The sequence below is a fragment of the Necator americanus genome, chromosome III (genome assembly GCF_031761385.1).
Source record: "Necator americanus strain Aroian chromosome III, whole genome shotgun sequence".
NCBI lineage: Eukaryota > Metazoa > Nematoda > Chromadorea > Rhabditida > Ancylostomatidae > Necator > Necator americanus.
Window position 1 is genome coordinate 8530528 of NC_087373.1, and position 15330 is coordinate 8545857.

At 36.2% G+C, this 15330-nt stretch overlaps 1 protein-coding gene across 2 annotated transcripts in view; it reads right to left on the minus strand.

Annotated features, from left to right (window-relative positions):
- The window catches only part of RB195_008979 (uncharacterized protein), a gene marked incomplete at both ends in the record, with an annotated part of 38536 nt that extends 23468 nt beyond the window's left edge, over positions 1 to 15068 (minus strand). Inside the window, 2 exons of one of the 2 annotated variants that reach the window (XM_064195757.1) lie at positions 14126 to 14320; positions 15022 to 15068. In XM_064195757.1, the coding sequence (XP_064046902.1) occupies positions 14126 to 14320; positions 15022 to 15068 (242 nt within the window). Of the gene's footprint in view, positions 1 to 14121; positions 14321 to 15021 lie in introns of those variants that run through there. The other variant, XM_064195758.1, reaches the window with a different exon arrangement.
- Between the last annotated feature and the right edge of the window lie 262 nt (positions 15069 to 15330).

The window sequence follows — 15330 nt, forward strand, 5'->3', positions numbered from 1 at the left end:
TTCCAGGGAATCATCCTCAATTTGACGTAATGGGCTTTCGGAACTTACAAAAAGTACAGTTTCTTCAAGTTCAAACCTTAATTTTGAAATGAGGGCGCGTTCAGTGCACTTATAAAGATCCCGTCCACTTCTTCACTCTCAAAATTCAAAAGAAAAAAAGCATAATTTCAGAGATCCAAGAGTGGCTCAGATTTTAAGAGCGCAAAAAAAAAACTCAAGTATGTATGCAGCATCACAAACAGAGAACATCTGTGCAAATGCGAGCCAAGTACAACACGGAAAAAAAAGTTCGAACATTTTTAACGCAGAAATTCTTGTTCAAACAAGAGAAAATTGGATTTTCCTCTCTGTTAGAAATAGACGATGTAAAGATTATATTATTTATTTATTATATTATTTATTTATTATATTTCCTATTTATTTATTTATTATTGCATATTATGAAATGTTAATAAGAGCATCTACATATATGTATTGATGTGACATTTGCGTGTCAGAATATTTGTAGATGCTATTCTCTTTCTCATAGCCATTTAAATATTTACTTATTATTTATTGATATTACATGCTAGCTCATTATTATTGATTGATCTTTTTATGACAGGAAATACAGTCTATGTTGCATACATCTAGAAGTTAAAGCTATAATTAAGCTCTCACAACCACTAATTTATTTTATTAATAAATAAAAACTTAAATAGCTAAAGTCAATAAAATATGAAGAATATCAAAAGTTAGGAGACAGTTAGAGGACAGAAATTTTGCTCGCTATGTATCTGAATCGTGACGTATGACCTTTCTAGGATTCTAAATCTAAATTTCAAGGGACTAATGTTTCCTCCGGAATAAAAAGAACCATCCAGGTTATAATATATCGCACGTACATCAACGGAACCAGGCTATCATTTCTTAACTAAAACTTAACACTCTTAACGATAACTTAACCATTTGTAAATTAATCTTAAGTTTCAATTAATTCAAGATTAATTGAGATTAAGCGTAATTGGTGATATAATGATAATAATAAATAATAATAATGATAATGATAATTAGTAAACATAATTCATTGCGCATAAGTTTCAATATCAACATCAGGAATAGACAGAAGCCAACTATATACACGAGGATACATCGATAGGGCTGGCAGAATTTTTTCGCCGATTCTGCGCACGAAAAGAAAAAGAGGGATGGGTGTGTGTTTTGGAAAATCGATAAAGAAAATATTATAAAAATAGAACGGAACAATTGGAACAAACTAGTACAATTCGAAAAAAGGACTCACATTGAATGATCGATTGAATATGGGAAGTACAGGAAATATTGTCCGGAAAACATTCACATCCCAGTAGGATTTACTAAGAGATGCATGTAACCATACACGTACACAGCAGAAAATTCAAAAAAAAAATCAACTCATGCTTATATCACTTTATAAAAAAACATCTCGCAGTTCCAGAGTTTGAAACATTTTCTTCCGGATTCATATTCAGGAAGTTATCTTTAAGATGTCAGATTAAATGAAATATGATCATTAGTCAAAAAACCATAGGCTCATTTTCACTACTGTCTTTTGCTAGTTCAACAGAAAAATATTGAAAGAAGGCTTTTGTGTCACACATAGCAACTGGATACCATAAAGATCGTTAATGATATTTACAGCAAAAATTCCATTTGTCATAATTTTAGACTTCGCCAGTCATAAGCGAAAAGATCATCAAAAAAAAGTAAGACTGCTCCAATATGTAGGAAGCGGTCAAAACGTTTTTCAGAAGTTTTTTTTTTCTAAGAAAAGTTTTTGAAGAATGTTCAAAAGTTCTAAAAGAAAAGTTTTAAGAAGTTTCAAAGAAGTTTAAAAAGAAAGTTTTTCTGAAAGAACACGAAAACGAACATCAGGAACTGAACTTAACCCATAAACTCTGGGAGTTATCTCTGAAAAATTCCCCCTTATCACTTAAAATTACTTCCTTTTCCAGTATATACGTATATATAAATGGCGAATCCCATCAACAAATGGAAAATCCCATCTTCGTATTAAATTTATGCTCAAATATTATCACATTTTTATTCCAAGAAAAAGGTCTACTGACAGGCAACAGCGACGATAAATCCGCGATAGGAGCATGCAGTCGACGAATGTAGAATGGCGTATCCGTTCAGAAAGCCTCAGTCTCCGAAACTGTGGACACCATTTGGCCGCCATTTTTTATTTTGAGAAGCAAGACTTATTCTAAGAATAAATAATGCAATAAAAGTGACTATTGGGAATTTTTCGTGATTTTTTCACATTGATTTTACGATTTTTCAAAAAAAAAGTTGTAGACACAAATACTTGATAAAGCTTGACGAATTAGACAATAATTGATTGTGCTAATGAATGTCGAGTCGGAAATGAAGAATTAGCAGGCGGAGAGGTACTTTTGTCTCATCTATTCGGAATTGTTTCCTTTATCTTCAAATATTTTCGTGACAAGACCTACAGAGTGGTTAAAAGCACCCAGAAACAAGCTCTTTGTATGGGAACTCTTTTTTCAGCGTTGTGACCATCCTCAAGTTTTCATGTCATCCACAGTTCGAAACTTCTAGCATTTTCTGCTAGTTGAGCTATTTTTGATTAGAGATCAGAGAGTAGTAGAGTAATCTGTGAATAAAATTTGAAAAAAAAAAACAGAAAAAAAGCTTTTTTTTTTTGGAAAAAACTGTAATATTGAGCAGATTCAGCGCTGCTGGTAAGAGGTTCCGCCGCGACCTTTTTGCAGTTTTTCTTTCCAAGGTGCTTCCAAGCAGATTCTATATAGCTGGTCAAAAATGTCATAAAATCCTGTAAAGTGGAGATTTTTCAAAAACAGATCCATCGATGAATGTATATCAACGTTGTAATATAGCAAAAACGGGCGATATAAGCCAGGTGAATGGACGGAATGAACGGGATGAGAAAAAATATAAAAATAAACTAAAATATATATAAAAGCAGGAAAATGTTCCTAAAAATGTATAATGTAAATGGAAAAATGTAGCACTGGTATGGTGAGCGACGTACAGACCAGTTGTCACAGTTATTGAATCCCTTCATGATGTTCAGTAGGACTCTCTGTATTAGAATATTCAAAAACTCATCATAGTGCATAGGATTTAACTCGATTCGGCATACTGTAGATAATCCGTCTGGTAGTCATGGACTGTTAAATAAAACAAAAAACTAACTGTGCATGGAAAATCATGCACGTTCTAGTCGTATCAATCCAAGAAAAAAGAAACAAAGCAACGAGACCTCATGAAATGCCACAGCCAACGGCATCCTAGCACTATATCAACAGTATCCACATGTGGGAAGTATGCCCCAGCTATATGGGACAGAACGTTATTACGTCCCATAATTTCAGTTGTTAAATGCATCACTCCACGAATCTGAGGTGGTACGGATTTCCCGTGGAGTATCCGTCTACGGGATCGTATATTATGGAGAGAAGGGTGATTCCGTCCATTTCTTCCTAATTTCCATAAAAAAACATCCCCGAAGATGCGGCTTCGACCGTTCCGGAGCGCTATTTTCTACAAGAAGTTCTATCGGAGCGCGCCAACATGTACACGCACCGCATCTCCCAGGCCATTTTTTACGGCAATTAGGAAAAAATGGACGGAATCACCCTCTTCCCCATAATCTACGACCCCGTATACGCATAACCCACCTGAAACCCGTACCACCTCAGATTTTTGGGGTGATGCTTTTAAGTATTATAAGAAAAAAGGAAAAAGGAATCTACAAAAAGAAACAAAAAGAAAATCATTAGCTAGCAAATCCCGGCAGTGAGGACAATGCGATCCATGTTTAGTGGTATGCGAGAGAACGAAAATAACGCTCTGATCACATTTCCCACTGGAATTTTCCCATTAAAAATTGGAACTCTTGAAGTTTTCAATGAGCAGACGATAATTGAAACATTGAAATAAAGAGCTCACTAAAAAAACTAGTTTTTCGTGATTTTTCCAAACACAATTGAATGACATGTGAAGAGAAGGCAAACATCTAAGAGAAAGATATGGTTTGGTTAGCAACGAAGTCGAATGTCGCAGAAATTGGAACTCGAGTTTGATTGACGGAAAATAAGAACGAAAGAGCTCTGCAAAATCGGGAGAAATGTTAACGTCAGTACTGCAGCAGCAAAACCACACATCCTTTTCTTACATTTCGATAAAATATGTGATTTTTGATCTCTAAAATTAGTGTTCGGTACGGGTTTCATTCCTCCTAGACCTACATCTCACGGTGATACATTACATTTAAACGAGTTTGATGATTTTAGTACTTTTCTCCACGAAAAACTGATTTTGCGGTTGATGATTGGGAGTACAAATGTGTTCATGTCCATTTAACTCTAATCGTCCTGAAAAATGGCGTGTGAAACTGCCTTCAGGTACGAATCTCTCAACGAAGCACCTTATAACGCTACCTTTGTACAACCGATGATAATATTGGATCTTCCCATAAATAATACCACATTTTTTCATTCACAATAGAAAAGTTTTGTGCCTTAAACAAGTAAATTTTGGAGGGTGATCAGCGATGGTCTAACGGTAGGACGAAAGAGGATCGTAGAAATTCAAGGAGCAGCATATTTTGGATCCAAAAATGTTTTGTCTACATTTTTTTTAGAAGCCGAAGAAAATATATAATGCAGGATTATTTCTGGGGAGGCCAAGAATTGTAGTGATGCAAAATAGATGTTGTTTGAATAAATAAATATATAAATAAAATAAATATATGAAAAATTTTTATAAAAATAAATAAAGTAAGTATTAACAACCAACAAACTATCCGCCATCCAATTAGTTACCATTTCAATCCTTCACGCCCTCAATAAGTTTCCTCAGCTTAATTCATAGGTCGTGGAGAAAATCAGAGCCACTGTTTAGTTAGGCCTTCTATTTAAAGAAAAATTGAAACGGTTTTTCCTATGTTTCATTGAAATATATGATTTCTGTTCTTCACAAATGTGGAAGAATACAGAGAGATCAGGACGCATATACGAATGCTATCAGTGCTAGGCGCTACAAAAAAATGGTCTGAAGTCCAGAAGGATATGAATAGTTTTGCAAAATAAACAACAATTCATTTTGAAATAAATAAGCGATAATCTATAGGTTAACATCGCTTAAACCCATTATTTCATTACTTAGAAAATTGTCGTCGAATCATGAAAAAAAGCAAACTCAACGGGCTCTTGCTCTAGATCAAACGCCTAAGGACTAAGTTCTCCTATTCGCACGAAATATCAGGCCAGGTTTGAAGGTAGGGATCCGGGAACTGACGTCGTTTTCCACTTCAACAGGGTGTTGAAATGTTCCATAAAGAATGACGAGGTGCCTTTGCCAAACTATGTAGGAGGAACATTCTCCGACATCAACTCCGTTCGCAGTGGTGAGGACAAATGAACATTTCGTTGATCCTGACGGGGAGAGTTGAACTTTTAGGGAAGATATGGGTGCAAACCCCACGAGACTTTAAAGCCATCACCCCACGAATCTGAGGTGGTACGGATTTCAGGTGGAGTATTCGTATACGGGATCGAAGATTATGGAGAGGAGGGTGATTCCGTCAATTTCTTCCTAATTTTCGTAAAAAAAAAAACGGTCCGGAAGATGCGGCGCGTGCACAAGGCTGGTGCGCTCCAATCGAACTCGTTGTAGAAAATAGCGCGCCGGATCGCTCGTCGTCCAGGCCGTTTTTTTACGGCAACTAGAAAGAAATAGACGAATCACCCCTTCTCCTTAATCTACGATCCCGTATACGAATACTCCACCGGAAATCCGTACCACCTCAGATTCGTGGGATGATACTCCACCTTTGAAGTATTTAACAATCTCGTGATGCCCACTCAAATTCTATGTTTCGGTAGAGTACCGGAAAAAAATCTTCTCATTTTGGCTCTATTTAACGCGCTTCAGCACATTCGTATAATTCGTCTAATAAATGTGGTCATGCGCTCTCAACAACCCAACAAAAAACTGCACGTGGAAGATTGTGGACGCTTTGGTCGGATTAATCCAAAATAATAAAAAAAAGAAAAGGAGAGAAAAATTCCATGAAAAGCTGTGTGATATCAGCAATAGCAATAGCAATATTCACACATAGAAAATATGTATGCACATAAGCAGATGGGACAGTACTTTACTACGTCCCACAATGGCAATCTAATATGTCTTAGCAATCACGTTACAGAGGTGTACGGTACATCCACTTTCAAGGCAGGGATCAGGAAAATTTTTTATATTCTAGGAATACTTCGCATCTTTTTTTTCCATCCATAAAAACTACGTCCCAATCACTAGGAGGAGTAGACATGCTTCAAAGCCAAAAATAATATACAGTGTTTAACAATCAACAATAATGATAGGAAGCCGAATCTGGAAAAAAAACCTACACCAGCTACTCGCTCTCTCTCTCTAAATCCATGGTTATCTTGACAGCTTGGCGCGCCAGGAATATTCTATTTGTTTTTCTATATGTTTGTATTGATTTCCATGCCAGGATTAGAACGAAAAGACTAGCATAAGATTAGGCCCCTAGTGCTATGGATCTTGCGATGGGATTAAAGGAAAATTTTGAACAAAATTGAAATTTGTTATTGAAGCGTCACCTATAATTCTTCCTATAACAAGTTATTTGTTAGCGAAGCATTACATATTTCTGAGTGCTGAGGATATTAGAGCAAAGTTCTATAGTATCATTAGACAGAAATTAATATTATTTCCACATTATGCAGTTAAATTAAATTGAAGCTAAAGTCAGGTTAAATTCATACAACAATTAAATTAGAGCTGAAGATAAGCTAAGTTCACACAAAAAAAAAACTTAATTAGAGCTAAAGTTAGGTTACTTTAATGCAAAAATTAAATAAGAGCTAAATTTAAGCTGTGCTCACACAAAAAAACTTAATTAGAGCTAAGGTTAGGTTATGTTCATATAAAAATTAAATTAGAGCTAAAATTAGGTTAAATTCATACAAATATGCGTATATGTCCAAGAGCTTCGAAAATTAGAAGCAGATGAATTTTTTGCAAAACTTCATAGAACCTCATAGATTTGTAGACGTGCAGAGAACCGTAATTATTCTCGAGCAACTCCATAGAACAAATGAAAAATTATTCACACCACTTCCTGCAATATAACAATAATTTCGAAAAATGTTGATATTATTGATTATACACATTTTCGTACGTAGATGTAAAATTCTTTAGAGTACAGGTTTTGAAAATGTGTCCGATGAAACAATGAAAGAATGTGTTTTCAAACTTTTTAAGCTTTTAAAAGAATAAATTGACAAAAATTCACATCATTAGAACGTTTAAAAAGTATGAATACACATTCTTTCATTTCTAAGATCACCAACTCGATTTTCTCGAATCGTCAAAGAATTGCGATTTTTTACTAAATGTCATAATAAGACTAATTAGGGTCTGGTAGAGGAAATTAGGTTTGTTTCTACTTTCCCAACCTCCCTTCATACGTGACAATTTCCAAACCAATATATTTAGTTTCTCTAATGTCTTCTAAGGCACAGCGGTGGTTATCGGATAGTCTAGAATTCTCAAGTTTAGTAGTTCCTGGTTTCTTCTATGTTCCTGGTTTCTTTTGCCTCCTTTGTCGTTTAATGATGGCTGAGAGCTTCATCTTCTTGGATGAGGCATTCTGATCTGCCTAACGCACAGTGCTATCCTTTCACTTAGCGCTAAGTTGGTTAATTTATTTAGGAAAACTGATCTGTAAGACACTTACAATATTGTCCTACATGCAGTTAATCAATACTTTATCCAAACACCAGTAGTTAAAGGGATCACCCCACGAATCTGAGGTAAGATTTACGGATTTTAGGTGGAGTAGTCGTATACGAGATAGTAAATTATGGAGAAAGGTGTGATTCCGTCCATTTCTTCCTAATTCCCGTAAAAAATGGCACGGAAGATACGGCGAGCACAACGCTGGCGCGCTCCAATCGAACTCGTTGTAGAAAATGGTGCGTCGGAACACTCGAAGCCGTATCTTATGGGCCGTTTTCTACGGCAATTAGGAGGAAATGAACGGAATCACCCTTCTCTCAATAATCTACTATCCCGTATACGAATACTCCACCTGAAATCCGTACCACCTCAGATTCGTAGGGTGATGCCTTCAATTATACCCTACTGTATGTAGACCTCCTTCGCTTTCGATGACAATTTTGGAATGCGGTGCCTAATTAGCGCTCGGCTAATCGATAAAACTTGTCGGTTTGTTTTCCTACCGGGATCTTTTCCGGAATGTAATTGGAACGATGTCGAAGCTAAGTAAGGGGAGAGGATGAGTTCGACAAGGTATCCGTACTATCAAAAACTTCAAGCCATTTCATTTTTTTCATGTCTTCGATAAAGAAGAGATTCCCGATAGGTCAATCCATAAATAACGTTTCACCAGAACCTTTTCGGCAAAATAAGAGAAAAAAATAGGAGCAGAAAAGCAGTGCAAAGTCCAAAAATATGGTCCAAGTGTTCAAGTGGTCGGAATGATGCAAAACGGCGAGGTTAATCATAAAATGACGAGAAAATCAAAGAGAAAATGAACGATGGTCACGTTGTACAGCTGCTCAATTTCTGGATGTGCACGAACACTAATTGGCAGGAAAAGGATGAGAACATGGAAAACGATAGAAAAATTTCAATGCTTGTTGTTCGGAGGGAAAATATAGAGAGTTTTAGTTTGAAGTAGTGTTCAGTATGCTACATAATCGCCATAATTCTTCTGTTAAATTTTGATTCATCTATTTTATCAATCTAATTCATTAAAATCCAGTCTTTTAATTTTTGCTCATTCATTTTTTCCCACACAAGCTCTAGTTTAGCATTAGCGCTAGTAAAATTCGACTTCTGATGGATAAATCCAAGTCATAAAGTTCAGTGCACCTGAATGTCCTCTTTTTCAACTCTAATTTCTTGGACACGTTTTAAAAAAAAGTTAATTAGTCAAGTTGACCATATCCTTTCATCTTCCATACATATCCTTAGAAGGAACACTAAAGAATATCTTTGAATTTTCCTCCAAATCTCCTAAGTGCATTCAATAAGCTCTCACACAGATTTTATACTTACATTCATATCTTTTGAAGGTGCGCCAATATTTAAAACCATTTAATTTAAAAGTGAAATAAACCGCATAGTATGATGCATGAAGATCCACTTTTTTCTATTTCCCAGCACTGCAAAGAGCCGCGCTCTTGTGCTCATAACTATCAGCCGGTGAGAATAACGGCGCCTATCCAGCAGTAAACAATGTGCACGCTCTGACGCAGCTGAGCTTAAATTATGCGTTCCAAGCCGGGGTTCAAGTAAAGTCCTATGGATGCTAACAACATTAAGAGGTGAACGGGAACCCACTGGGACAGAAGAAGCTGTTTGCTATCACCAGTGGAGGAGTAACGATTCAAATTCAAAGAATTCATTCATCGCATTCAAGATTAGAGTTAGAGTTGTATTAGTGTTTAGAGAATTTTTTGGTGAGTCATTACGCTTCAGGTTAGATCAAATAAAATTAAATTTTCCAAAGAAAAACAAAAAAATAATAAAATTTCTACCTTATGCAGTTCATTTCAATAACAAAATTTTCGCATAATTTCACAAATAAAATGTCTTCGGGTACAAAAACTACAAGTGTATAATATACAAGTCTATCTAAAACTTGCTAAAACTCACATATGTCCTATAAATGAATAATCTTCAATATTTCATGGATTTTCCTCTAAAACCAAGAAGATCAAAAAAGACTCATGGATCCATTCAAAAAAGAAAAAAAAAACGTAACTGAAAAGAAATGAACTAAGAACGAAGCAAAATGCACAGCTCGCGAAGGGACGAATGATATTTTTTTGTTACGGTGCACAGGGAAATTTTTCTTGAAATTTTCAGAAACCATGTGAATAAAATTCGAGGTAGGAGCAATATAACCATAAGTAATTGATAAATAACAAATCGACCTCAGTTAACTTACCTAAGAATAAACTTTGCTGCTCAAAGGAATCTAGAAAATTTTTTCTGAGCCTCTAATAGCGTTAAATACGATCGAAAATGAGAATAGAATAACGGAAGTGTTGCCTAAGGGGATTCTGATGGAAAAGTCCGGAAAACATTACCGCTACTGGATTATTTAACAGCACGTTCACGACGTACTAAGAAAATTCAGCGGGAAAAAAACTCTGCAAATGAACATCGCTTGCTGGAAAGAAGCCAGTACAGACTGGCACCACTTTAATATATTTAAGATAACACGAATATGCGGATGAGTTGGGTGCACTTTTGCACGTAATGGGACAGTAAGTTAAGTTAATTAAGTTAGTAATCCATGTGGTGCTATGCGAAAAAAGAATGAGAAACGAGCTTCTCACCAGTGTGCACCAGTCCCAGCCATATCTCAGCTCTCCCCCGTAAAATTCCAGTTTTGTCCCAATTTTTTCCTCTGAACCTAAGTCGATAAAGTATAGCCAGTACGCATACAAGTACAGGATAAGTTTTTCGATAAATTTAGTTAGTTGTTAATAACCAAACTACAAAAGGCATCTGACTTCTTAGAGACAAAAAGGACCTTAAAAAAAGCTCTTGTCGGAGGCAATACGATCCACAAAGCGATCACAAAATCAATCAATCAATCAAAAAACAAAGCACAGGTCCAAAGAGCGCAAAAATCAAAAATGCACCCAGTCATCAATGTGGCGGACTGCAGATGAACAAATTGTACATAAAGCCAATAAATAAAGAAAACAATTGGTAGTGCAAAGGGGAAATAAATTAACCACTTCCAGGACCTGAAATCACGTGAACGAATGAGGATCAGGACGAGAAGAAAGAGCACTCGTTTAGTATAACAGCAAAAATTCAATTTGACTCATTGCTAGGAAAAACACTAAAAGCTGTTTCTTTCTCCTGAAGAAATCAAAAAAAAACAACAACTAAAAGCTGTGGAAATGCGAGGAATAGAAGGGTGGAGTAGGAGTGTTTGCACAACTCGATGAGAGAAAAAAGAATCTTCCCGAACGAATCGCGCACTCGCGGCTCGATGGTTAATTGCCATCATCAAATAGGAAAATAGGAAGATTTACGCTAACAACTTTTTCTAGTATACAGTTTAGTTTTAGTTTTTTTAGCCTTTAGTTTAGTTTCGTTAGCAGTTTAAAGGCATCACCCTACGAATCTGGGGTGGTGCAGATTTTGGATGGAGTATTCTTATAACGGATAGTAAATTATGGAGAGGAGGGTGATTCGGTCTATTTCTTCCTGATTTCCGTAAAAAACGGTCCGGAAGATTCGGCACCGCACAAGGCTGGCGCGCTCCAATCGAACTCCTTGTAGAAAATAGTGCGCCGGAACGCTCGAAGCCGTATCTTCCGGGCCGCTTTTTACGGCAATTAGAAAGAAATAGACAGAGTCTCTCCTTAATCTACTCTCCTAAAAAAAAACTCCACCTGAAATCCGCACCACCTCAGATTCGTGGGGTGATGCCTTCAATCAGAGAAAATTGCACAATTAGGGAGCCTAAAGCAAAATATGGATTTTCAACAGACAGAAAAAAAATTGATAGAAAAACACCACTTATACACAAACACGATCAGCAACAATCACTAGGTATTGAAATGGTTTCGGTAAAAATCTACAGGCGTTATTTTCGTTCAAACCATGTAAAAATTGATTGTACATATTAGAAATACATAAACAAACGACAACAGGCGTGTAAAAAAATCACACCAGGTTAAGTTTCGACCAACCTAATAAGTAAGATGCCTCTTCGATTAGAAGATGTGAAGAATATAGTCGCAAAAAGAGGAAGAGCGCGTGCTACCGCGACGCGTTGCGCTCACCTGGTTGAACACATATAGCGCCGACTGTATGCGCTCCTGCGGTTGTTCAGGTAATGAATCCGTCAACCATAGAAAGCTATTAAATTTTAGAAATCCAGCGCGATTTATTTTCGTCCATCGTGGAACACTCTCACAGATAGAAGAAAATAAATAAATATCAACATTTAAGTTCCACAAAGGTGAATAATGCCATTAATAATCAAAAAACAAAGTTTTTCATCAATTTTTCATTACATGACCCAATCAAAAGGTGCGAAACTCATCCTCCGGGGTTAATATTTTTTATGTTTCACCTTCTTTTATAGAGAAAAAAATAAGAAAAAAGTTGGAAATTTCGAGACGTAGAGTCGGAACTATGCATCGAATTTTAACAGATTTCACTTCCACGTTTTAAGAAGGATATATTTAACGCAGTCAGGTAACTGTTACAGTTATGTGTAGATTGTTTTACCACACCCGATTCACTGGACAGCAAAATTCCTGAAGCGAATGTGCTCTACGTTATTTCTCGGACATCTTATAGTCGGGTCAAAACGGGCTGAAGCCTGTTGAAGTCGTTTAAGTGTCCTTGCGGTGGAGCTAGCGGTTTCGATCGCAATGGGACCAGTACTAGCACTGCAGTTCAAGTGGGGTTAACTGCATTAGGATCCATGTCGTTTTTAGCCGACTATATACCCTAGCTACATTAACCGAAAAAGTTGCTAAGAAAAAGAAAAATGAGAAATGAAAGGATTTCCTTCAACACAAAAAAGGGATTTTTTATAACACTGTGGAAGTAACTTGAACGAACTTCTATAGTAATTTTATGTGCTTTAGCACTAAAATGGGCTAAAATGTTCACGGATCTCGTAGCTTTAGTAGCGAAATCTAACATAAGGTAAAGGGTAGATGAGGTGCTATCCACATTTCTTTAGTATGTGAAGAAAAGCGAATACTGAGCTGAAGTAAAACCAGGAAACAGAGTTTCCCTCATAGAGACTTGGAAAAATAAGATTTGAGGCTCTCAGGAGTATTTTCGTTGTTGAGCTCGTTCCGGATGTAGGCAAGGTCAATAGAGCGTACCTCACACGAATGCCAGAGGAAACGAAGACCAACCTTTCGCATTAAAACCTAGAATCTTCAAGAACATCAGGAGACCTCTGTCTATTGGACGATACAACGTTTTATCCCCCATAAGAGTGATGAAAATTTCACGTATTCTCTTTTCTATCACTAGAACGGACGTAAAGAGTTGTTTCGTCGGCAAAATTGAGGTCTGGTATTCCTGGATTTGCACGAGATAATTCCCGTTGCCGATGCCTCGTTCTTTCTTATTCTTGAAAATAACTAACTATAAGTATTACCGGAAAAGGTTCTAAATCGGAACTCTCTGCGAACGCTGCCTTTAGGATCAAGAGATATTTTCGTGTTATGGTGGATAAGTGCACATGACCAGACAAAAAAAAATCTCAAAGCGTTGAAACGAAATTACGTTCCTAAGAGCAATTACATTTATCCTATTGAATTTGACAAAGAATTCAGTCAAAGGACGGCAGAGGAAATTTAGTGAAATGTCGAACAAAGTGCGAACTTTTCTGAGTAGTAAACAAAATGAGACATAGGAGAGAATTCTGTGAATATTAACTCAGTCAAAACAACAAAAAGTGCAGTCTACTGCATCTCGTGATCCAAGTACATCCATTACTTAAATAAAGTCTCGGAATAACATTTCCGAGTAGAACGCTCTAGGAATCTCTAAGCCAGTACTGCATTATCTGACACGAAATATCGAATAAAAAAGGTCTAAAAAAGCCATAAACATTTTTCTTTTCACTTTTAACTTTCTTTTCCCCAATTCTATTTTTTCTATTTATATTATTCAACTCTAAAATTCAATTTGCATTATTTTTATGTAAAGAAAAATACGAACTGTCCAAATTATCACAGTATACTTCCTTTCCTTTATGATGAAAAGAATAATATTTAATAATTACAATTACAATGAACAGTTCATGCTCAAGTATCTCCCATCGGTACTGACCAAAGTCACGGTACTTCTAACCCGATGGAAACGGTTTCTATAGATTGCTTCAATAGTAATTTCTTTGTTCCTCGTCAGAGTTCAGGAAAATTAAATTGAAATCTTTGAATACTGCAGCTGCACACCTAGCTTTTTGTTAGTGTTACTTCACAAAAAGATGTAAATAAAAGAAATTAAAAATCTCCCTTTTTTTAAAACAATCTAGAATAGAAAAGATATTACTTACTACCTTGGTTTCGTGGTACTGTCATCTATCCATTTTGAAAAACTCTCTGTTGAACTTCTTTTTGCATGATCAGAATTCGATTCTTGAACATTTATCTTCTCGAATTCCACAAAACAACACTGTCCGGCGACCTCTCTCGCGGATTTCTTCGTGGATTTCTTGATTATGGATACCGGAGCAGGTTCGTTCACATGTTCACTGGAGTGATCAAAAACTTTCCTATTCCTTCTCACTTGATTCCATGACTATACAGTTCTGTATACTAATACAAAATATGTTTTTCTAAGGATACATCAAAGGTCGCAGCACTTCGATTGCGGCACTTTGGAAAATTTTCAGAGTTTGATTCTCCCCAGTGCCAAACAAGGTTCCACGGCAAAACGTGAAGCTAGATAAAATACAGAAATCAGAAGTTTCAGTAGTACCAGAATGGTCAAATTGGCCAACGATGCAACTCCTTGCACCCGAACGAGTGATGAACTGCACTTCATTCACTTCCATTTCATTGCTCGAACAAGTGTAAAGAGTTGCTTCGTTGGGCAAACTGATAAATTCAGAGCTTGCCATACATTTAGTTTATAAACTTTTGGAATGCGTTTTGCATTTCCGCTATGATACTTTCGAATTACGTCGCGAACCGTATTTACTACAGGAGGGAAAGAAACATCGGAAATTTCCTCGAACGCTGACTTCAAGTAGAGCTTAAAAATTAATTAGCAGGCCGTATTAGATGGATTCTATGCAGTAAAATCTAGCCGATAGACCAGTAATTGAAAAAAAAACCGATATCACTGTGATGAGAAGTAGAAATGAACAGAAAATGAAGAGACACGTCAAAAATCCAATTTATTTTGACCAACGAAACATTTTGATCCAAGAATTTCCCTAAAAAAACTCACTTAGTGACTATTCTCAACTTCTCCTTAGACACCACTGTATCCGGCATTTATACAACTAAATTTACTAGATTAATTCGTAAATACTAAGAAATTTTTATGATATATCATATTAGCTATTATACACATAGAAAAAGGTGTAATATTAAATTTAGTCCTATGATTTAACCTCCTTTGTCCGTTAAATTTCAAACAAAAAGCGACTAAAGTTTAGGATTGCATTTGCAGCACTTTCCGTGGATAATACTTTTTCAGGAAAGAATTCTGCGTCGCTGACTAATATTTGTTCTACGTATCGCTTTTTGTTCTTTA